Raw genomic sequence first — 24,923 nt, forward strand, 5'->3', positions numbered from 1 at the left:
CTCAAAATAAAAGTATAACTACCCTAAGGCGTCAGAATGCGCTCACTGCGCTAAGAGACTGAACGCCTTTTTAAATGAAGACACAGACTCACACACAAACAAAATTCTGTACCTTCTGTACCGAGTCCACCGAGCACCTATACCTTACCGGCTTAGTGTAAAAGAGGTTTAACACAAAAGCGCTGATTGCTGTTCTGTCAGCGCCTATAAAGGCACCTCCCCAGGTGAAAATCATAGGGAATCAAACACCTGAAACAAATTAAGAATTTCCCAGACGCCGGGTGCCTTCTAGTGGCAGCACAGGGCCACTGCACCCCAGACCCATGACAAGTTCATCTTTGTGTTTAAATGTATCCCATAATGTCTTGCTTGTTTCTGTACAGATGGAGCTTTTCTGAGAATATCTTTTATTTTATGTCTAACTCTCAACGACTGATTCAGCCAGCATAAAATAGCATGTGGAATGTAAAATGCAAACAGAACACAGAAACTTAATGTAAAATGAATGTATCGAAACAGATCGAATCTTCTAATATTTTTTGCGGAAAATATTGAAAAGCCTTGTTTGTATAGCCACTTACTGCCGACTTCCAATTTGGTCCCGCCACCGAAAGTCCACCACAGTGATTCAGTCTGATTAACTGGCTGCACAAAAACCTGCCTGTTGTGCACACTGTTGACCGGTCAGACATGTGTAGCGCTAGGAAGTCCCCGGCTGGAGAATCGTGGAACGACAATTAAGATGATGTTCGGAAAGCCAATCAACGCAAGTCGTTATGGTGTCAGAGTCATCAGTATTAAACATGTTTGAAAATACATTCTGTGACAAATGCTCTTCGATTCGTAGGAAATGATAAACGATGTGACGGTGACAGGTGTAGTAGCGCGAGATGAGCAGGGGAGCGCTGTCTTTGAACGGCGTCATAGATTACTGCTATTGCCAAACCCCGGAGGAATTCAGGACCATGGACAGCCACAATGGAAATTATTCAACCTTTTTTTTATTTGTATTTTTCTTAGTCTTACTCAGACCTAATTTTGAAAACAACTTACCAAGAAAACATTCTTGAGCCAATGGCTTTTTTAACTTCAATTAGAGTTTTGCCTAGACCAGTACCACTGTTACTGTGTGTAATTGGCCATAGTGCTGATCAGTTGTTTCACTGTAAAAGTCACACTATCTCAGCCGTTTACAAGCCCCACACACCTGAGCCTAACACACCTTCTTCTTTGCCATATTTCTTCCAACTTTACTGCCTAGCCTACATACACTGCAGGCTAAAGGTATTACACTACCTGTGGTTTACGAAAAGAACACAAGGGAGGAAAGATTTCTCTCAATTTTATTACCTCTCCACCTCCCACTATGCAAAATGATTGGATGGACTTCCAATAATTTGTTTAATTGCAATTAAAGCCAAAAGAGGCTGTTTCAAGGAAAGTCATGGTCCAAGACTATCTTTAAGTAAAGCTCATATTTTTGTGTAATTCCCAGGTAGAAATTGAAAAACAAAATAATTTGGTATTCTACGTTTACACTATGGTTTTTTATTCGATAAATGTGTATATATTAAGTGAATTATTCTCTACCTAGTTACAAAAATACAAATAATACATGGGTGACCTAATCATTTCAGCCTGTACTGTATGTTCATATGTGATTTCAAGTCAAAATCGGCGATTGGAAGTTTTTGTGATTTCTGCCAGCATGCCTGCAGCGCCCCCTGTTGTTTGGTCCAGTAATGCACACACACATTGAAAAGAAGCATTGCTTTTCATCTCAAAGGACACGGTAAGGGCGCATGTATCTTGATAATTAACGAAATAATGCGTTAATATCACATTTTACATCATTCAAGGGCTTACAGTCACATAACCAGTCACTGTCACAGAGTATGTTCAAGTGTAACAAAATATGCACACACCTGAGTACGGTGACGGAACAATCTGACCAATCCACCATATTGCACTTTGAAATTATTCCATGTAAATGAACTGCAACACTGTACTGTGTGCAGACAGCGACCGTGCACGTTCAAACAGCATGCTTCTGGCACAAAATGGCCACATTTTAAAATAGAACTAGAGCTCCTCCCACTTCCTCCCACAATAGGACCTGAAGGGAGATAAGCATAATAAGATAATAAGCACAAGGCAGGAGGAGAAAAAAAAAAAAAAAAAGCACAGGCCTGTCAACTGTTGGAACATCTTTAATGTAGAATAGAAAAGCTTGTTACCCACGGAGAACAGTAAGGTACAGGAGCCAATGGAAATTAAAGCGCAAGAGTTCAACAGCGGGTGAACACATCTGCCAATTAAAATGCCAGGTGAAGCCTCGAGCAAATACAGTGCAGATGTGCTTCATGCATGCACCCACAACACAGATCAGGGGGAAAAAATCCCAAGTTCTTTTTTTTCCTTAAAGCTAAAACACAAATGCATCATTTCTTTACTGAAAGTTTTTTTTAGTGACAATCAGCAGTGCACAAACACCTGGTCTGTTTAAACTCTAAAAGCAGGACAAAATGTGGACTGCAACACAGTAGCAGACATTAAGGAGACAACAGCCATGTGTTTGCTTACACTACAATGGGCTGTTCTGACTCTCGAACATGGTGCTTATTGTCAAAATTGCAGAACCAAAGCAGAAGTACACACTTAAGACTAGCAATATGCATTTAGTGAACACCAAAAAACAAAAAAACAAAAACAAAAAGAACCGTACAGATCCCACATTATTTATTTATGGATATCACTACCGTTATTTTTTTTTCCTCCTGATACTTTTGCGATGCATTGTAGTAATTAACCAGTCCTTGACTATGGAGCTTAACCGGCCAATCGGAGAGAAGCGTCGGGAGTTTGCTGTCCTGCCATTGGTTGCTCGGGGGTCGGCAGCCCAGCACAACGTTCATTTGGCCTTCTGGGCCTTCTGGGCCGACTTGGTGACCTTGCCGGTGGTGGCCGCCTTCTTCTCCACGCCCTTGATCACACCGACCGCCACGGTCTGGCGCATGTCGCGAACCGCAAAGCGCCCTGGGAAGGTAAGGGGAGGGGCATAACGCGGGGGGGGGGGGGGGGGCAACAAATTTAAGGCGACACATTAATCAGTGCATTCCTGCATTTTAAACATAAATACATACATACATGTGTTACTTCAGACACTCATGCATCTTACATGTTTTTTAAGTCAATTTGATGAACAGCAGATGTAGTTTCAGCATCCCAGAAAATTAAAAAAATAAATAAATACTGGAAGCCAACCATGTTTTTAAGACAAATTAAGGACAAAAATCATATCAATATCTACACTAGTATGTCTGGAAAATGTTTTAGTCTCACAACGAGACATCGAATTTTCCCCTTTTAAATAAGTATAAGATTCTACATCTTAAATATAAGACTAAAATACTTGTGAAGACAACCCTTTTTTGCAGTGCAGAGTTAATTCAGCATTCATTATTCAGTTCCTAAGAGCGCTAAAAGAACAGAATCTAATCTTTACCAGAGAACATTTTGCTGTGCTTATTCAGAAAAAAGATTTTTTGAAAAGCCGGTGATTCTCATCGGCACACCACAGGCTGCTACTGCACAATACGTCCCTCAGGATAAGACAGCCTGTCAAATTAACCGTTGAAGGTGTGAGGTCACAAATGTGTGATTAGAACGTTTCAAACCGAACATTCTAACGCTGATGTCACAATCACCGCTGGTGACTGAAAGCAGTGGAGTTCTAGAACACTGACTTAGAATTAAAAAAAACAAAACAAACAAAAACAATTCCAACGAAACCTACTCTTCAGCGGGTTATAATGCCATGCAACGTAGCGTAGGTGAATATTGACCCGTGTGGAGCCGCGCAGAGCGTAACCGGGGCTTACCGAGAGGGGGGTACTCAGAGAAGCTCTCCACACACATGGGCTTCCCCGGGACCATGTCCACGATGGCGGCGTCGCCGGACTTGAGCGACTTGGGGTTGTCCTCCAGCTTCTTGCCCGAGCGGCGGTCGATCTTCTCCTTGAGCTCGGCGAACTTGCAGGCGATGTGGGCGGTGTGGCAGTCCAGCACCGGGGCGTAGCCGGCGCTGATCTGGCCCGGGTGGTTCAGGATGATCACCTGTACGGGAGCGTCCAAATGCTATCACCGTGACAACCAGGCCTAGGTCACATGCCAGCTCTGTAGAATTAGCTCTTTGCATGAGAATTTTCAACAAAGTTAACAGTAGTAACTGGAGTGGTGAGTTAACACTAAAAAACAGCGCCTGAAGTGGTTTATTTAAGTGAAATTTAAGATGATTACAAGAAGCAGCAGACGCTGCTGCTCCCCAGGACCTGGACTGGGGACCACGTGGTTGCTTAGGTTACTTGGGCCTGGTCTGATGCGCGTGAGATTGCCGAATATCACCGAAGCCTTGCGGGGGGGGGGGGGGGGGGGGGGCGGTCGCCGGGCTCACCTGCGCGGTGAAGTTGGCGGCCTCCTGGGGCGGGTCGTTCTTGCTGTCCCCGGCCACGTTGCCGCGGCGGATGTCCTTGACGGAGACGTTCTTGACGTTGAAGCCCACGTTGTCGCCCGGCAGCGCCTCGGTCAGCGCCTCGTGGTGCATCTCCACCGACTTCACCTCCGTCGTCACGTTGACGGGGGCGAAGGTCACCACCATGCCGGGCTTCAGCAGCCCCGTCTCCACGCGGCCCACGGGGACGGTCCCGATTCCTGCCACAGCGAGCGTGTAAGTTTCACACCAAAGGACCACAACGTGCCGAAGAACCGTCAGGCAGTATCCAGGCATTGCATTTCTCATTAAAAGAGTAAAATTACCTTTTACACAAAAATAATAATAAAGGAAATTGGGATATAATCTATATTTCAGGTTTCAAAAGGTAAAATAAACCTTAAGAACAATGCACATGCCCTCCACTAGGGGTCAGCGTTTAGCATTTTCAACAATAAATTGACAGGAGGGAGGATAACATGGCCCGCATGATGCCACGAAGTTCAACACCAGCAGAAGTGAAAGCAGGCATCTTGGTGCCCCTCACCTCCGATTTTGTAGACGTCCTGCAGGGGCAGGCGGAGGGGTTTGTCAGTGGGGCGGGTCGGGGGCTGGATGGCGTCCAGGGCCTCCAGGAGGGTGGTGCCGGACGCGTTGCCGTCCTTCCGTGTGATCTTCCACCCCTTAAACCAGGTCATCTGCCGAAACGTCGCCACGGCAACAGGTTAGGGCCACCGTAAACCAGGGGCGCGGCGTGGCACAGGCCGAGCGGGGAACCCCAACACAAGCCCCCCACCCCACCCCCACCCTCGCCCGTTCAGCCGAGGTTTCGTTTTCCCGCCATGAAAATTTGGCACTGTCCCATCTCCATCTGTAACCCTCTCTGCTTTCCTCCTGTCTACATACAGCGGAAAAGTACATACACAGGGCAGACGTTTTCTTATTATAAATAATTTTAAAACGATGTGCGAATATACAACAGACCTCCCCTATCTCCCGGGAAACGGTAGAGCCCTTAAATACGCACGTTTGGGCTGGACTCCAGCATGTTGTCCCCGTTCCAGCCGGAGATGGGCACGAAGGCCACCGTGTCAGGGTTGTAGCCGATCTTCTTGATGTAGGTGCTGACTTCCTTGACGATCTCCTCGTAGCGCTTCTGGCTGTAGTTGGGCTCGGTGGAGTCCATCTTGTTGATGCCCACGATGAGCTGCTTGACGCCCAGCGTGTAGGCCAGCAGGGCGTGCTCCCGCGTCTGCCCGTTCTTCGAGATGCCCGCCTCGAACTCGCCCACCCCCGCCGCCACGATCAGCACCGCGCAGTCCGCCTGGGGGGGGGGGGGGGGGGGTTTGGTGGAAGAAAAATGAATCCATATTCATCACAACTACAGAGTAACGTCAGTATGTAAAGCAATTCACTCGCTTAAGTAATAAACTCCAGGGCTTGGATTTAGCAGTTTAGTTTTAGTCTAATTTTAAATAATTTAATCTGTAGAGATTAGTCACTGTCAGCCCCAAACGTCTCCGGACCCCTTTAAAGAGATCGGTCTGAACAGTGGTCCAGACCTCCTGCGGCTCAATGAGCCCCCACACTCCGCGTTTCAGACAGCCCCGCCCCGGCGTCAGCCCCGCCCCTCCACACACCTGGGACGTGCCCGTGATCATGTTCTTGATGAAGTCCCTGTGCCCGGGGGCGTCGATGATGGTCACGTAGTACTTGCTGGTCTCAAACTTCCACAGGGAGATGTCGATGGTGATGCCGCGCTCCCGCTCGGCCTTCAGCTTGTCCAGCACCCAGGCGTACTTGAAGGAGCCCTTGCCCATCTGGGTAGAAACAAAATGGAGGGCTGCTCACACAGCACAGATCTATCGATCTATCGATCGATCAAATGAACGCCCGAGTGCGAGCCTTCAGCAATCTCAGCCGGCACATCGACATTAACAACGACCTGTCAGTCAATGTTCATCTCGTACAGCGCCATTTTACAAACAGCACTTCAGCCTTCCGGAGGGAATCACAAAAAAAAAAAAGAAAAAAAAAAAGAAAATTGCAGAAGGACCTGGATAATTATTCACCAATGGCTGAATAGGCCATCGAGCTGAAATGAAATATTGTAGGGTACAAGAGCAGCCCAATAAACAAACACATTGGGGGAGGGGGGGGGGGGGGCGACACATTTTTTTTTTTTTTTAAATGACCCCCGTACACTGGGGAGGGAGGGGGGGGGGGGTTAAATTGTGATTGCAGACCAGGGCAGACCTGTGGCTTTGGCCTATAATGTTACACCAAAAACATTTCCCAGGACAAACTAATTGTTTTCAGCCCATTTGCACAATTTTCTCTTTTTCCGTGAGTGGAAAATCGCATTACAAAAATTCCAGGTTTTCCAGGACGTCTGGGAATGCCGATCGAAGGTCACCCTGGCCGACTAACAAATCCCCCCAGCGCTGGTGGGACAGGGTCGCAGTCCACTAACGACACAGCTGAGGCTTAACCCCGGGACACCACTGCGTCCCGTGCGCCCAGCCCCACTCACAGACAGGTCAACTCGGAAGCCCCAACGCCAGATCGGCCGCGGGCTTCGACCGGCTGAAACCGGATTAACGCGCCCGGCGCGACGGGTGCGTTTCCGCAGCGAGGGCTCACCTCGGCCGCCTCCTTCTCGAACTTCTCGATGGTGCGCTTGTCGATGCCCCCGCACTTGTAGATGAGGTGCCCGGTGGTGGTGGACTTGCCGGAGTCCACGTGGCCGATCACCACGATGTTGATGTGCAGCTTTTCCTTTCCCATCGCCGACGGTGTGAATCAGGAGACGCTGTCGCGGAATTCCTAGAACAGGAAACTGCAGCGGGCAATTCGAAATAAGAACGAGTTGCCCGTTGGCATGGTGGGCTAATGCAGCTCAGTATCACCTCGTTAAATCTTTATTACAAAACGTAGCCTTACTGTACAAGAGAAGCACTGAGAAACAATCAATTCCACAGATTCTTACCTGTGCAAACTCTAGTACAGGGGTTACATATTTTTATTTTTGAATATGTGACCACCCTATTTTTTGTCCACACGATGCTAGTAGATTTTACAAGTGGGGGGAAAAAAATATTTTTGAAATGCAACATTTGGACACAAGGACAGTATTCTGCTCCGTCAACAAAACAGTATGCCATTATTAGAGAAATATTATCACCGACACTTGATCTGCTCCAAGCCAATAGAATGGAATCACTTCAAGGACATTCAAGCAGAGGACCAGAGGTCAACCTTGTCTCCAAATAAATTTGCCTTGTTCCTGCACTACGAGTGTTAAATATGTTCTACTCAAAGGTACCTGGTTGATACAGTACACCTCATTCCCTCTACATGGGATCGGTCAGCAGCACAGACGATACACCCCGAGTTGCCGTACGTGCGCACGAATTGCGTCAGTCACTCAGCGCTGTCCGTAACCTCCCGCTCCCGCGCGCAATGACAAGGGCTTTCACCTTTCGAGCGCATTTCACCCCATAGCAACCGAAAGGCAGCCACCGTTGGGACAGTCTTTTATTTCCATGCAAGGTGACGGGAGCGTGGAGGGTGTGCACGCTTAGTTACAATGCCCTCCATTTTGTGAAGAACAACTCCTAGCCACCGAAAATGAATAGCAGCCATTTGATAAACCGCATCCATCACGGAACACCGAAACACAACTTGTGAAAAAAAAAAATATTCGTAATAATAAAAAAGAAAACAACCAGGACTGCGGATAGAACTTACTGAAAATACCATTACCTGTTTTATACCAGCCTGTTAGCAGTTAATTTTCTGCTAAAACCATTAGCAGACATCTTCTCAATGACAGTCAAGTCATCACGTCACAACAAATTAAGGCTGTTAACGCTAGCCTGCTATGCCTAATGGCCATTGGTATTAGTCAGACTGCAACTAGGCTAATTCATCCATTCCGCACACATGGTAATAACGTTCATTCATAATTTTAATTTAGCAAGGCGGAGGATCAGATGTCGACAATTAACTATTGCCTGTACTGTAAGTTAACTCATTCGTATAAGCGGCTGAAATTGCCAATCATTTCTATAATGGCTTTACCTAGTTAACACGATTGCTTATAGCCAGCATTGCACAACAGAAAATAATCACTGTCAGGCTTTTAAACATTTTAGCAGTTGCCTAACGTTACAGTCAATCTAATGTTAGCTAACCAGCCATTGTCGCCGGTAGGCTCTTGCTGACACAATGACATCACACCATAAACCAACCTTTTCAGCTAACAGACAATTAGCTAGTTTGGCAACATATGCGCTGATGGAAAGCTATTAAGCCAACTATGATTAAGGTTAACAAACTATCTTAAAGAAAAAATAATGTCTCCTTGCTAGCCACTTTTAACGCAATCTTCAGAATACGGTATTTTGCCTATTAGAGCTATGCTAAGAATTGCAGTGAAGGGCGTGTGGTAATTCAATAGATCTGAAGGGGTCAGACTGCGTTTGGTCCTCCTCCCCCTTGCAGCCTCGCCATATTCATCACCCTCTGTTAGATAGTGTCAAGGCAAGACGGCTAGCTAGTCGCTGATAACTGAATGACCGTTTCCAAGATATTAGTTTTCCCTTGGGCAATATAAAAACGGACCAATGGCCACTAGCTTACTAATAGCCAGTTTCGATGCAATATAGCATCACTGCATTTCAACACAGTACCGAACACAATTTATTTTCAAATAAAATATACTGCATTACCGACCACATAAAATGCATACCTGAATCTACGGCTGAAGTCCACGTCCGACGCAGAAAAGACTGTCCACTGATGCTGATCCGTTTATATCACACTGAAGGGGGTGTAGGTATTGGCGTCATTACTTCTACCCCCTCTAAGCCCGAGCCTGTGCACCACTAGGAGTTGAGAAGGCACCGTCGCTAAGTGATATACAGCGAGCAAAATAATACAAATTGCCTCGTCGAGTTTCAGCGTGAAGATAGGACATTTAATTTCGAAACTTAAATTCAGTTGCACTTTATTTTTAATTATGCGTTATATTTTAAATGAAATATTTTAACTACGTCGTGTGACGCCTATTTGTTACGGTATGTGTTGATCAGGTGGATAATATGAAGCATTCCCTAGTTTCCCATAGAACGGTCCTGTTGTTGGTCTTATCCTTGTGCCTTGACCATCTGAACGTATATGTTGCATTTTGTAATCGGGACGAATCTGGAGGATATACCTAGCAATTTGCAATGTAAACATGGATGAGGATATCTGAACAAATACTGATCTTATTCAATCTACCCATTATTCGCAAACAACTGATTACAATCTGACTATTTCCCGCATCATACTACTGTATACATTTTTAGCAAACGTTAGCCCATAGGCTAACTACTGCTATTTAATCAGATGTTTCCAACAGACAACCCAACACACAAGCAGAAATTTGTGGTGGATAAATTCATGGTTAGTTTACCACCTTTATTCAGATGCAATTCATTTTCTAGAAAGCAATTTAATTTCTGTCCTTTACGTTTGTCAAAGTGAAGTAAGTGACGCAGTGGGAACACTGAAAATTGGCCATGTCACCCTTTAAAATATGCCATTCCTAGTTTGGCTGCCTTATGATTAGGTAAAAATAATAAGTATTTGTGACAGAACCATCACAGAGCATATCGTTAGCACACAAGTGGCTGATTAACAGTGGGTATCATGAAATAACTCAGTATCATAATTTAAAAACCCATGCAACTAAAAAGTCTACCCTAATATAATGTGATAACGAAAGTTTTCTAATTTCCTGAAAAGTTCCCTTTTTTGGAGATTAAGGGCTTTTTTTCCTGAACGCATACATTATCTAAAATGTATGCTTCCAACCATAACCCTGTCTCTGGGATATCTTACCGAGCCATGCTAAGTTCCTAATAAGGAAGGGGTTTGGATACCATGATTAATACCTCCTAATAAGCACTTTATTAAGGACCAGAGTCTTTGCCAGAGATATAAAGCTCCCTTTATTGAACACCTTGCAAAAGATATCCTGCTTGGCTACAGAGCCACCATTAGAGGGAATGTCTGAAGCAGGTAACATAAAAGAATTATCATTAAAAAAAGAATTAGTAAAAATCCAAGGGCTGCTGGGTGGCTCATGACTAAAGTACTGGCTTTCTGTGGAATGATGCACCCTGCGAACAGGTATCAAATCATACCCGACCCAATGCCACCTGTGGCCAGCAGGAAAGAGGAATTTGCAGTGTGTTTGGACAGGCAAACACAAAAGGCCGCACATCGCAAATTGGGGCGAGAGGAAAAAAATGTTTTTAAAAATAGCAAGATAAAAAAATACAGTTAAAAACAAGATTTAAAAACAAACAAAAATGCATACTGTGATCTTCACTCTGAAATACCTTCAATCGGCTAACAGCACTTCATACAATAATTGTAAACAAAGCCATGTAAACTTTTCCATTTTAACATAATTTTCTGTAACAGTGACAAGTAAATCCCTTTCTTTTCTAAAACAGCGTGACACAGACTATTACCCGTAAGCCACAGGGTTGAGGCATGATGCACTGATTATATCATGGGATGAATATTACTGAAGAAAAAAAATCAATGCAAGAGAGCTGACTGATTAACAAAGAAAAGCAGAGTAACAACCCTTGCCTCAACCCTTTATGGTAAGACACACAAAGCAAAGTGAAGTACGTTTTTTTTGGAAAGGCCATCTCCCAACATTGTAGTGTTTAACCGTTTACAGGACCAGACTGGCTTACACCAGTCTGAACCAGTCCATCTAGGCTGGCTAACTATATGAGAATAAACTAAAGTGCCAGGAGCAGACCTGGGTCAAATACGCATTTGTTTTGGATTCACGTACTTTTCTGAGATCTATTGATCTTGCCTGGTGTAAGTCAGCCTGCCAATATGACCAGAAGACAGGGGATTTCACTTCTCGAGAGCATTTCATTGGTTCCAATACACCAGACAAGGCCAGTCAAGCGTAGAAAAGAATTTGAATCCAAAACAAATCCGTATTTTTTTTTGACCCAGGTCTGGCCAGGGGGGTCAGCCGTTTTGGGCCGCGTTCCTTCAGGGCCCGTTGACGTAGGCGTTGGACACGGCCCAGGGCTGGACCGCGCCCTTTCCGAACAGGGCGAAGATGACGGCGCCGAACACGTTGATCCCGCCGGAGATGAAGAACACTATTCGCCACTGCTCTATGGTGTTCTGCAAACGGGGCAAAAAAAAGGGGAGCGAGGTGCGTTAGCCTGTCCCAAACACGAGGACCGGGGGGGGGTACGCAGGAGTGAACGTGAACTACAAACACATCATTTTCCACACAAACACTGCATAAGAGCTCATTCTGGTTAGCGTTTCTCAACTAGCTTTCACTACCATTACTGTTGGAATTACTGCAGTATACAGCTACTGCTGCACAGTGCAATATCTGCACCAGTCATGAATAATCACACACAGGAAATATTTAAAAACTCATTCTGGTTAGCATTTCTCAACTAGCTTTCACTCCCATTACTATTGGAATTACTGCAGTATACAGCTACTGCTGCACAGCACACTAGCTCCACCAGCCATGAGTAATCACACACAGAAAATACTCACGGAATGTGTCAGGGCCCTGCCTATAATAGGTCCCACCATGCCCGGCACAGTGGCGAACGTGTTAGAAATGCCAAGTAAAATGCCCGCATACCTAAAGACAGAAAACAGAGGTAAGGACGGACGGGTTCGTAATAAGTTCAACAATTCAGCAAGTTATTCCTAAAGCAGGTAATGCACAAACCCACATTTAGGAAATTCTAGGTTAGTTTTTTTAAAAAGTGGGGTTATTAATAAAAACAAAGAGACAATCAAGGCCACAACTGGACCACCCCACAGCTCAGCACAGACACAGTTTACAACTGCTATAACACAGCTGTCATAGACACATCCTGCCATTAAAACCACAGAGAGCAGTGACCTTGTTTTGATGTTTTTTTGCATTGGTAGTCCATGGGTTTAATAAATTATATTAAATACCGGTCCTCTGTGGTCAGTCATGTGTCACTGCCTGAGCTTCCTGGCCACAGTCAGCGCTCAGTACTGCGAGTTCAAATCCAGGAGGCAAAGCCGACAGAGGGGTCTTACGAGGGTGCGATGTCCAGGTGGCTGATACCGAATCCGGAGCTGGAGAGGCCCCCCAGGGCGGAGGACACCGTCAGGAAGGACACCGCCATGACGTAGTCGCAGCCCGTGTAACCCGCGGCAACCAGGAACACGGCCGGCCCGATCATGCCTGGGGGGGAAGACGGAGAGAGACAGACACGCGTGAGGCGCGCGGCACGCAGTTCTTTCGCTCAGAGCAAAGCTAGCGAGCTCCAAGTCACCCTCCACAAACACAGACGCACAGGAGAGGCCTGTCAGCATCTAACCCTGCTCCACTGTACAAACACTTCTGTGAACAAAAAAAAGCGCAGAACAGGCAAAGCTATTATTTCTATCATAAAGAAATAAAGACAAACGTGAGGTCCAGGGGTACTGGGTACAATTTATCATTGTTTCTGAGTCTAAATTCTAAATTCCTTCATGGTCATTTGGCTTCGCTTAGCTAATGATTCTCCCCAACCACAGAAAAACAAAATGTCTGTTGCATTTGAATGTTACCAGTAGCCTACGGCCAATCTAGCCAACTAGCCTGGCCAATGTCAGTGACTGCTGATACAATGACATCACACCACAAAAGCCAAAATAAATTAATAAATAACGTTCTTAACTGAACATTCTGATGCTGATGTAACAATCACTAATGCAAATTGAATGCAATGGAGTTCTAGAAGAACTACTTTTTGAATTTTGCAGGAACATTCCACAGAAGCCACTCTTCAAAGGGTTAAGGCCGCGTGGCAGAGGGGGCCGGTGGAGTCCCACCAGACGCAGCTGTGACTCACCCGCCAGGCTGAAGCCCTTGCGCACGGCCACCGTGGAGATGAGCCACCGCTCCCTCAGCCAGTCCGCCAGGAGGCCGCCGAGCAGCGCCAGCGCCCAGCTGCCCAGGTACGGCAGCGCGGACAGAAACCCGTTCTGAGGGGGGGGGAGACGTGCCACTCAGACTCCGCTCTCAAACCCAGCCCCGTTAATCCTGTCATTCGTTCATTCATTCACTCAGTCACTCAGTCACTCAGTCACTCAGTCACTCAGTCACTCAGTCACTCAGTCACTCAGTCACTCACTGACCGTACAGCTGGAATTAGTGCACTGAAGTTTCCGCTTTCTAATTAGAGGAGTGGCTACATTTCCATTCCGGTATAGAGGGAATTTAACACCTTGGGGTGTTAAAAACGCATGTGCAAGCTTCTGCACAAAAAAACACACACACACACACACTGCAGGAAAATCACACCTAAATCCAGGCACTGCAGTTCCACAGTTGCACAATCCCACAATGGTGCAGCAGCAGCCTGGCAGGATTCGTCAGCTCTGCGGCGGCAACCACGGCGTTTGGAACATCACACGACTTTGCTGTTTGCGTTAGCAGCGAGTCGACAAGAAATATACCCGCCACGGCTGGTCCCATTTAAACCACCGCGGCACACAAACACCCAGCGCGGCACTTCCCAAAAACACAACATCGGCAAACGCGGGTCACGGGGAGCAGCGGCACCTCTTTGATGCTGAACCCCAGGACGTTGTTCATGTAGGTGGGGAGCAACGTCAGCAGGGTGTAGAAGGTCCAGTTGTAGGAGAAATGGGCCACGACTATCGCCCAGACCGACGGGGAGGTGAAAATGGAGGCCCAGGGAATGTGGCTTGTGGTGGGAGAGAGCTGTGGAGGAAGCAAATCGAGTGGACAACCTGTGAAAGGCTGCTTTAATTAGTCTATCCTGATACGTCACAATCATCACCGTAACCCTATAAGCCAGGTGATTCATTTCGTGAAAAATTTTAAAAATGTAAAAAGGATAAACCCTGCATTTATACGTAATGTCTTTTTTGTGATTAAGCTTTTTTTTTGTTTTTAACCTTGTTGTCTCTCCAAGGGTAAACGGTAGCACTGGGAGTTTCATGTAACCTGAGAAAATCACATGACTTCTAAACAACGATGGGAAAGCAGCCAATTCGTCATACCTAGAACACATAACAGAATCCACATATGCAGGTATGCACGTATGTATGTATGGGTACTAATAAAGAATATTTTTTAAATTTAAAAAATCACCGTGTATAGTATGATTGAATGGGCTCCCAGTGCATTTGACTGCAGCATATGTACCATTATCTCTGATGACGCTAGAGATACATACAATAACAGATCGCACTTACACAGCAGCCATGATGAACACAAAGAGCACATCTCGATCATCACAATGTGTAGCAACCGCCTTCATAATGATCTCTCCTTTTTAGTATAAAGTATAGTCTAGGTTATACTTCAGGAGTCAGGTGCCAGCGTTCAGAGACCCTGGGTCTCCCTCCTACCTCGCTCTTCAGAGACGATGTGATGTACTGCTTCTCCGCTTCCGATATCCTCTTGTGTTTTTCTGGCGTGCTGCTGACCAGGAAGGTCCACAGGACGAACCACACCAGCCCCACGACCCCTGCGAACCAAACGCGCCGCACGGCATTGAACCAGAACCAGGGCCTACCTCACCCACACCCTACACGCTCAGCACCTTACACCACACCAGCTCCACGGCTCGTGCGAACCAAAGTGCCGTAAGGCATTAAACCAGAATCTGGGCCTACCGCACAGACTACACAAGCACCACCTTACACCACAGCTCCTCAGTATTTTACTGCGACTTTCTACAACACGGACTCTTTGCATTGCAGAGTGGGCAGAGCGGAGAGGAAACCGGAGTACCCAGAGGTTCTTTAAGTGCATTCTGAAAGGCACTGTGCTTGTGCAGTATTCACAGGGTGCGATGGTTTTCCCTGTGGTTCCTTCTCGTTCAGGGCTGCCAAACTCCCTCAGACTGCAGCAGACACTTACCGAATATGTAGAAGACGTACGTCCAGTCCAGATAAAAGCAAATCACACCGGACAGAGGCAGGGCAACAACAGTCCCCAGCTGGGCACCTGGGGAAACACAGGGAAATAATAATAATTTAAAAAATTCATATATTTCAAATACAAAATTGTGAATACAGCCGACTGAATAGATAAAAACTGACAAAACAAGGAATTCATACCAGTGTAGGACATGGTGAGCAGCCTTACCTGTGCAGGACATGGTGAGCAGCCTTACCTGTGTAGGACATGGTGAGCAGCCTTACCTGTGCAGGACATGGTGAGCAGCCTTACCTGTGTAGGACATGGTGAGCAGCCTTACCTGTGTAGGACATGGTGAGCAGCCTTACCTGTGTAGGACATGGTGAGCAGCCTTACCTGTGCAGGACATGGTGAGCAGCCTTACCTGTGTAGGACATGGTGAGCAGCCTTACCTGTGTAGGACATGGTGAGCAGCCTTACCTGTGTAGTACACTGTAAGCACAGCCTTACCTGTGTAGGACATGGTGAGCAGCCTTACCTGTGTAGGACATGGTGAGCAGCCTTACCTGTGTAGGACATGGTGAGCAGGCGGCTCCTTTCCATGGGCGGGGCCCAGGACGCCCACATAGCGTGCATGGCAGGAAACGTCACTCCCTGAGAATAAAAAAAAGAACGTTCATTTTGCACGCACACACACACGCATACACACACACACACACACATGCACGCACACACACACACGCACACACGCACAAACACACACACAAACATCCACCCACAAAAGAAATCAGCACCTTCATGTCCCTGGAGCTACAACTGAACCCAAAAGGAAAACGTGTGGATTGAGCAGCTGGAAGGTTTACACAGAGGGTGAGAGTCAGGGTACCTGCTAGGGCTGGGAGATATACAGCGGCGATGATTCTCAAATGCAGTAACGGTCATCGCCACCGTGGGGCGTACTGCCATTCTTTTCGGCTTTTTCTCTCCAACTATACCTGATGCAGTAGTAAACAACCACACTTCAGAGCCCATGTGAAATGCTTCCAGAGAAAACTTCAGCATTATTATCTATCGGGGAGACCATAAGACAGCCAATCAGCAGCAAGGCCTCACAGCTTCCATGTGATTGGCAAAAACACATCACATGGAACCTTCCTTCTGATTTGCTGTCTTATCAACACCCAATCGATAACAATGCATACAGTATTTAAAGTTTTTTTTAAAACCAGAAGCATTTCACGCAGCGTCTTTAGTATGGTTGTTTACTAACCTCTTCAGGTATAATCAAAAAGAAAAAGAAAAAGGGAAAGGCAATGCATCATATGGTGGCGTGGATCGTTATTGCATTCGATAACCATCGCTGTGGCATATCCCCCAGCCCTAGTGACTGCCCCAGCTGCAAATGTGAAAGGGGGCAACGGAACCCTGGAGAGGGCCTCACCTCTCCCACGCCCTCCAGGGCCCTCACTGCGATGAGGTATCCGGCCCCCATGTCAGCCGCCAGCGGGGTGACCATGGTGAACACCACCGTGCCCAGGATGCCCAGGCCGAACAGCCACTTGGCCCCGTACCTGCGTGCCAGGTAGCCCCCGGGCACCTGGGTCAGGATGTAGCCGAAGAAGAAGGAGCCCAGGATCCAGCCCTGAGTATCAGAGTCCCAGTCGTACGTGCTGGCCTGCGGAGAACGGCATCATTAAAGTCCAAAGCCCAACAAAAAAAGAACGGATATAACACACATAGAGGAACCAAAAACAACAAGAGATATTAGGCCTCTTTTATTCAGATGAGAACGTTTTACAGCAAAGCAGCAAAGTTCCTCTACTACCCACGAGAGGTGGACTTCATAACAGCCTTTTGGAGACCGTGTCACTTAACCATTTAAGGTGTGAGGTCAAATGTGTGATTGGAATGTTCTTAACTGAACATTCTAATGCTGATGTCACAATCACCGCTGGTGGCTGAAAGCAGTGGAGTTCTAGAACGCTGATTTAGAATTAAAAAAATAAAAAAAACATTCCAAAGAACCAACTCTTCAAAGGGCTAAAGGAAATAAAGAAACACAAGCTGACCGTGTGGTTGTGCTTCGGTCGTAGGGGTTCCTCATGCCTGGGACACAGCGAGCAGCTGGTGTTCCCGGTTGTGTTTGTGTTCAGCATGTCGACCATGGCCACGCTCAGGTTCACCCGCAGAGCGTACGCCACAAAGAAACCATAGCAGGACAGCAGCGCCAAGCCATAACGTGATGAACAGCAGGCTGGGGCTGTGGAAAGATATACACGCACACAAACACACGCACACACACAGACAACTCTTCAGTGATATTTGGAACTGTCTTCAGAAAGCTTCTTAGAGTGATGATCAGGTCTGCCATGTCCTTATCCAGTATCCATATCCATTATCCTTATACGTTATCCATATGCATTATCCATATCCATTACCCATATCCATATCATTATCTTTATCCAAACTGTCTCCATTAAGAGCTAAAAGGCAAAAGCAATCCCAGACCTGCACTTCAGCTCTAAGACACGAATGAAACAACCCTGGAGCTGTAAAAAAAAAAATGAAACTAATTGCATTTTATCCAGAAACCGTCACCACTAGCCACAAAGACTATTTACGCCGTTTTGGAACAAGTGCAGGCTTTAGGTCCCTGTGTCTCTCCATGACAGTTCGTACACAGGGCAAATCCACTCACTGAACAAAGCCATCATTCATTCGCGTCACTGAAGCATGAAATGTAATTTAGGCTTAAGCGTTCATTTGACAGTTGAGTGACAGCCTTCATGGTGGTGTGGGGGGGTTTAAGGACACAGTTTCCACTTGTTTATCAGCTTTGACATGCAAATCGGACCCGGGAAACAAGCTCTGAGAAAGTTCCTTTCCGTTTGTCCCAGTGAGCACTGTAACGCTCATTATATTGCATGTGTTGAGACAGCCTAGTTATTACTTATATGAAATACCAAACAATGGTGGCATATCCTTAAGACACTTGGCATATCACAATAAGGCATTTTGCAAAGATATTCTGACGTTTTTCTCAGCACAGGTTGTTTCACACAAATTAAATTAATCTTCCCGCGATTGTCCAATTATATAAGACTGACAAATGTATGACTTGTTACACTGCACTTCACGGTTATATTGCTGTGTCACAGGGTAACCAAAGGTATGACACGTGACACGGTCATATGCCATCAACACTGACAGTCATGAGGTCCAGGCTCTAACCAGTCAAGCAAGAAACTTAAGAATAGCAATACACACGCATGTCTGCGCTTAAAGAGCAAGCTAGTAATAAACACAGGTACATTCTGCTGATAACAGTAAGAATTAAATGCAGTCTTCTGAGTTCCCCCCAAAAAGCACAACCTGTCAGTTTCACGTCCTGTCAGCTGATCTGTGCAAGCGAAGGGTTTTAACATTTTTTGGTTCTAACATTAATGCTGATTCGGCACTGATCCATACAGCTTAATACCTCATATGTGAATGGACACAGGCGACTCACTGCTTTGTCTTGTATATGATACAAACACTTCAACTTTTCAGGAGAAAACTTCACACAGTCTGATCCACGGCGGCGAAACAGAAACACAACAAGCGCAAACAAATACCACACAATCAAGGTATTAGCTAATGCAGTCATTAGCCATCCAACGAGCTGAACTGTTTTCAAGAAAATCATACTCAGATCAATGTCTTATGGAATGTCTTAGGTTTCGGACGGATAATTGCCGAAGAAACATTGCTGACAAACAAACAGGGTAGCAATAATCTTTTGCACACTAACGAGCTCACCTTTTTCAACTTTGGTGCTATCCTGCTGGTTCAACAAAGGGTGTTGATAATCGTCAGTCTCGGTATCCGATGCCGAAAAATCAGCCATTTCGCACAAGCAGAGTCTCTCTAAAACTGATATAAAGTATACTATGTCAATCCATTTATAATGGCAACAGCTAGCTCTTTATTAGTCAGTTACCCAGTGGGCAACATTAACTACAGAGACAAACTCGCTCAACTTCTGTCGGCACAAGCGACGCCCGCTAGAAATGTTTGTCAAATCTTAAACCGGAAGTAGGCGCGCAGGCGCAGTGACCGTGCGGCCGCCACAAGACAAATCCAGGTTTAATGAACGAACTGCTCCCTGATTTGGTAACCCGTGTATTTTGGGGCTGTTTGGGCCTATCGTAGTTGAATGCGTTGAGTCAGTTTGGATGCAAGCTGTCTTTTCTGCCTTTGGCGGTAAGTTGGCAGTTTGTTTGTTAGCGTAACAGATAGTTTTGTTGAAACTGTTATTTCATAGAAAACTAAGTCTAACAATTCTATTTTGTTAAAATAATCAGAATAATTTAACTTTGGTTATTAAGGCAAATGCTTTAATAGAAGCGCCACACAATTATATTTAAAACAATATTTTAAAATATTATGTATGTTCTCTGTAGGACAGTAGGCCTGTACACAAAAAAAGTCTCCGGGTTTAAATGAGATCATTTTGAATTTCGCCCCTGGGAAACGCGTGAGAGTGTGAATATTTGCAGTTTCAATCACAGATGACCACTGACAATGTATATGTATTCCTTGCAGTGATATAGCTTCTGCGTGTTCGAGCATCAAACTGCATTTTTCATCAATAATGAACGAAAGTATTTCCCCAGGTTTTTTAGTCTTTCATATGAATGCATAAATCGTATTTATTATATATGTCAGTTCCTACTGTTTTCTAATATTTTGCCATTGTCAACAGAAGACCTCAGCTGAGATAAATCTTAATGCTTGATTACAATATTATTGGAAAATCATTCAAATAAGGTGTTTTAAACCTACTCACCACCCACTCTGGCTATTGTTTCAAGGACATGTTCCATTGAGGTTTGCTTGTTCTGGATAAAACTGTTCTGAATGCAGGTAGGCACATGTGTTAAGTAAATAAATTCAAACAGAAATTGAATTGTCTCGCATGTAGGCGTACAGTAGGCCTAAACCAGGGTGAGCATACCATTTACAAGTTCTAAAATATATAATGGAAAATGTTCTGTAATAATTCACTAAGACATATATTTGTCACGTAATTTATACAAAAGTGTATCAAACTATCTATTATCTCTCAATTTCTTAAACGTAAAAAGCATCGTCATGGTGGTTACTCCATGCAGACTGAAATACAAAAGTTATCCACAAGATGACACTGTAGTATACATTTTGTTTTTGCTCAGTAAAACACAGTCCAGTCCTGAGTAGAAGTCGTACCACATACACAGTATTACCCAGGACTCGCATTGAACAATGAGCAAAGTTATCCTGGAGCTCAGTGATATTAATTCATTTTAACGCAAATACTGAATTCGAGAATGTACTGACCATACTGACCTCTGGCATATGCATTCAAACTCAGTGCATTGAAGGATCTCGGGTGGACGCACGTTCTGTCAAGACCAGCTCCTGCAGCAGGGATGGGATCCCCACTTTGGAACCATCTTCACGGTGGCGTCTCAGGCCAGTAAATTTTCTCCACGGTTTCCGCGGTGATTGTTAGCGTCTCTCTTACGTCCTTCGCACGCGGGAGGCTCCCGGCTCATCCTCGAAGCTGATGCGAAGCTGATGAACGGCCGCAGCAGCGCGTGCAGCCTCCTGAGATTGGCAGGGCTCCACTTGATCGTCAAACTCGCGCGCGGGGGGGGGGGGGGGGGGGGGGGCGGGGGGAGGATGTGGCGTTCGTCACGGCGCCCCGTGACTAACTGACTCTGCCATTGCGACCCAGGCGTAGCTAAGCTATTCAAACAGAAGCCCTGCCATATAATCTCTGGGATGAGAAGCTCTGTTGGCACTGCTCCGATGACTAACCCTCCAGTCTGGTCTCTTGTGTACACTGCAGATGGTGGACCATTGTAAACGATGATCATAATGCAAACAGTACAAAGGTCTCTGAATCATCAGGCTCTCTAATCAGTCTCTGAAAAGGCACGGGGAAGCTCCTGGATTCGTGTGTGAAATCTATTGGGTCAAAATAATTGCGTGCGGAAGTTCTGATTCTTCATGCGTGAGTTTTAATATTGGATTACCGGTGATGGATGCTGCTTGGACGAGGAAGGAAATTGCTTGGATGGCACATCCACCACTGATGAATAAATAAAGCACTCCCCCTTTATGCACACAGTCACGCAAACACACTCACGCGCACATGTACACGCATGTAGCCCACACGCAGGCAGACAGACAAACAAACGCACTTTACCCCACACTTGACTAGGAGCCAAAGGCTTCTTAGGGTCAGACATTGTTAAGGGAGGGTTCAAAACTACCTCAGATGAGCTCCTCCGTAAGTCCCGGGCATTGACAGGAAGTTCCTGCGAGCGTCCAGGCCTCACAGCTCCACAGTCTGATCCAGTGATTGTTGTGGCGTGGCGGGGGGGGGGGGGGGGGGGGGGCACGGCTCTCCTTATGGCTATTGTTGCACGCAACCGTTTTCAATGATTACACACTTGGCTGTGTGGTGTGGTGTGACGGTTAGGGAAATGGACATGTGACTTGAAGGTCGTAGGCACGAATCGCAGTTAGGGCGCTGCCATTGCGCCCTTGAGTGAGGTGCTTAACCTGAACTGCTTCAGTGAAAATTTCCCGCTGTGTAAACGGATACGATGTACAAAATAGAAAGTTGTGTAAGTCTCCCTGGTAGGAGCGTCTGCTAAATGCATGTACTGAAAATAAGCTTGTATATGGTGTAGATAGATAGACAGACAGACAGACAGACAGATATAGATAGATAAGCCGCGTTTCCACCGCAGGAACTATACCCCGGAACTAGGAACCTTTTGAGGAACTCAGTGCGTTTCCACCGCAGGAACTAGGGTCTAAATTTAGTTCTGGGGGCTTTGTTTTACCCCCCAAAACGTTCCTGCTCGGGGGGTAGTACTTTCCGAAAGTACAGGAACCTTTTGGGTGGAGCTTGCAGCGCTGAACATTTCTGATTGGTCGAGTACTCGTAGCGTTTGTGTTGTATTTATTTTCCGCCATTACCCGCCATGTTTGAAAATATGCAGCGGCAAACCAATTTATTTTCATAATAACTTCAAATCAAACTTGTATGTTATGCGGCCCAGTAGCCTACTTTTGGTTATAACCTGTCAACGTCTTGGAATTATAACGTGTGCTCTTCTGTTCTTTTCTTGCTTTAGTATTCGTTTTATAAAATGCTAAGCATTCGTGCTGGGACAGCATATTACGTAGGCTACCAAAACATTCAAACGGATTAATTCGGTTGCTGAATATTTTCTTCCGGATTTTCTTTGTTAGCCCGTTGTAATTGACTCAAAACGTTTGATACAGTTATGTGAGGTATGCGGTAGTTCTGCATAATTAACATTGGTGATACAGTACAAGCAAACTGGAAATCACCTTCCGCACTTTTTATCCGGGTAAAATAACAGGTTAATTCTAGTAATCTTCGCTTTAGCTTTTTCAGACTGCCGTAATTTTACTCAATTTTACTGCCATTTTTCAATTCCACGAAAAGACCAGGAAGACTATGGACTCATTTATCGTGCATGGTTCGCATCTGGAGGGCACACTTCGCTGCTCGGCTAGCAGTAACTTCGAAGGAAAGCAAACGGTGGCTGTACCACTACTAATTTACATTTTCACGCAAGTCCGAGTTTTCGTTCTATTCTTGTCATTTTGCGATTAGCCTATATGGAATTGACAACGAGAAAGTAATAAAACAGCAAATTGTTTACAACGTGTGCATGTTTTCTGCTGTTAATGAATGTGTTTGAGAGGATATATGAAAATCAATAAACACAAAAGTAACCATATATAGTCATTGTTGGTAACCCGTTGTGTATAAGTAGAATAAACCCCTCCGGGCTGTCCCGGTTATTAGAAAATAATGTAGGCTACTTCGGTGGTATTATAGGGTTACAGAAGAAATCATATGACAGATGGACCGACGACAACGTCAGTGGGCTAATTTGCCTAATCTTCGCGGTACTTTAGACCCCGGTGGAAACACAGACAACCATTGGCTGAAGGAACCTTTTAGTTCCTGGTAAAGTAGTTCCTGGGACTGAAAGTTCCGGGTAATTTTGGTGGAAACGCGGCTATAGACAGACTTGAGTGTCTGGGGTTTAAAAGGCAAATTATATTTTTTTTAAAAACACACCTGGGGAGAATGAGGGAGAAGGAAAATACAAAGCAGTTTACTACACAGGTGTGGCTCTTCCATTAATGCACAGATAACATCCCAGCATGCATAGGGTTGTGCATAAAAGGAGACCTCGGTGGCTTCTGAAAGAGGAGAGATTACTGGGGCATGTTTGGCAGGAGCTTCGGCGATCCTAGACATCGCAACTCGCCGACGTTTCGCAGGCACCTGTGTCCAAGGTGGGATATTTGCTCGTGAAGTGCTGAGACGGCGTTTTTTCCGTGCAAATACCGAGAAGACGGTTTCCACAGCTCGCGCCCAAGTGAGAGCTGGAAAGAGCTTCTCGAGGCAGAGTAAGCCGTCATCTTCCCGCAGAATTCCCGACTTTTCCGTGGCACATACACTATAAGACCAAAAGTATCTTGGACATCCCTTGGTCTGGGGCTGTTTTTTTATGGTTTGGGCTAGGCCCCTTAGTACGGTGGCCCTGAGGGTCAAAACATAACAACATTTCAGAAAACACAACAACATTGTGCCCACACTCAGTTAATTGCTCAATGCCCTTCGAAGGTGAAAGGAATCAGTTTTGTTTCGTGTTTCTTCACTGAGGAAATATGCAGCAGTGATTCACTTCATTGGAGTGCCCCCCCCCCGCGAAAGCAAACCGCACTGAGAAGAACGCCTAATATCACAAAACACAAGGAGGACCTGTCATGGGAAAGAGTAGCGAAATGGTTTGTGTTTACTACGGTTCAGCAAGGTGTCATAAACCAATTACAGACAGGAAGTCAGATACGTCGCCACAATTTATTTATTGTGTGCAAAATGAAATCATTGAAGGATTACACAATAACACAGGAGATGATCTACGTAGTAAAAACAAGTACATGGCTTGTGATTTTGGAAATCAAAATTTTTTAAAAAGTATACTACACTCAGGTGTAAAAAGTAAAACAATTACAAAGTGATCTGTGAAAATCCCTGCACAGACTACATAAATACATTTCTTTTTTAACAGATATAATTTCATTTTATTAAAATGACAGTTACATACAGTACTAAAAATCTAAATAATAATAATAATAATGCATTCAAAATGTTGACATATTTTTGATATTTATATCAAAACTTAACGGGTGCCCCAACACTGCAAAAACCAAAAAAAAAAGACAATGTTAACAAGTATTTTAGTCATATTTCGACTAAAAAATTGCATTTCTATTCTTGTATTTTTTTCTCTAAATAAGATGAAAACATGAGGTGAGACAGTTTGACTCCTATCTGAATTTGCCAATGGGGTACGACAATTTCACTTGACAAGC

At 45.3% G+C, this 24,923-nt stretch overlaps 2 protein-coding genes across 2 annotated transcripts; both read right to left on the reverse strand.

Annotated features, from left to right (window-relative positions):
- Positions 1-2,192: 2,192 nt before the first annotated feature.
- On the reverse strand, positions 2,193-9,391 carry LOC118221766 (elongation factor 1-alpha 1). Its single transcript, XM_035407132.1, has 8 exons — positions 9,243-9,391; positions 7,133-7,328; positions 6,130-6,309; positions 5,517-5,813; positions 5,037-5,187; positions 4,454-4,710; positions 3,882-4,116; positions 2,193-3,036 (listed from the first exon to the last, which is right to left on the reverse strand). The coding sequence occupies exons 2-8, from the start codon at positions 7,274-7,276 to the stop codon at positions 2,912-2,914; spliced, it is 1,389 nt and encodes a 462-aa protein (XP_035263023.1). The 5' UTR covers positions 7,277-7,328; positions 9,243-9,391; the 3' UTR covers positions 2,193-2,911.
- Positions 9,392-10,464: 1,073 nt separating this feature from the next.
- LOC118221630 (sialin-like) lies at positions 10,465-19,538 on the reverse strand. The gene is made up of 11 exons (XM_035406866.1): positions 19,263-19,538; positions 17,534-17,724; positions 16,906-17,139; positions 16,031-16,118; positions 15,465-15,551; positions 14,951-15,069; positions 14,136-14,297; positions 13,423-13,555; positions 12,623-12,770; positions 12,098-12,188; positions 10,465-11,704 (listed from the first exon to the last, which is right to left on the reverse strand). Exons 1-11 carry the CDS (start codon positions 19,348-19,350, stop codon positions 11,567-11,569), a joined length of 1,479 nt encoding a protein of 492 aa, XP_035262757.1. The 5' UTR covers positions 19,351-19,538; the 3' UTR covers positions 10,465-11,566.
- Positions 19,539-24,923: the final 5,385 nt, after the last annotated feature.

The sequence above is a fragment of the Anguilla anguilla genome, chromosome 2, assembly GCF_013347855.1.
Source record: "Anguilla anguilla isolate fAngAng1 chromosome 2, fAngAng1.pri, whole genome shotgun sequence".
Lineage (NCBI taxonomy): Eukaryota > Metazoa > Chordata > Actinopteri > Anguilliformes > Anguillidae > Anguilla > Anguilla anguilla.

What these genes read in the sequence shown, in the direction of transcription:
- LOC118221630 (XM_035406866.1), bottom strand. Translation starts at nt 19,350, where the DNA reads ATGGCTGATTTTTCGGCATCGGATACCGAGACTGACGATTATCAACAC. An exon ending in TAGCACCAAAGTTGAAAAAG is followed by an intron (nt 17,725 to 19,262) that starts GTGAGCTCGTTA and finishes ATCTTTCCACAG; the next exon opens with CCCCAGCCTGCTGTTCATCA. An exon ending in CACCTGGACATCGCACCCTC is followed by an intron (nt 12,189 to 12,622) that starts GTAAGACCCCTC and finishes TTCTGTCTTTAG; the next exon opens with GTATGCGGGCATTTTACTTG.
- LOC118221766 (XM_035407132.1), bottom strand. Translation starts at nt 7,276, where the DNA reads ATGGGAAAGGAAAAGCTGCACATCAACATCGTGGTGATCGGCCACGTG. An exon ending in CCGCCAACTTCACCGCGCAG is followed by an intron (nt 4,117 to 4,453) that starts GTGAGCCCGGCG and finishes GCTCCCGTACAG; the next exon opens with GTGATCATCCTGAACCACCC. An exon ending in CTCTGAGTACCCCCCTCTCG is followed by an intron (nt 3,037 to 3,881) that starts GTAAGCCCCGGT and finishes TTACCTTCCCAG; the next exon opens with GGCGCTTTGCGGTTCGCGAC.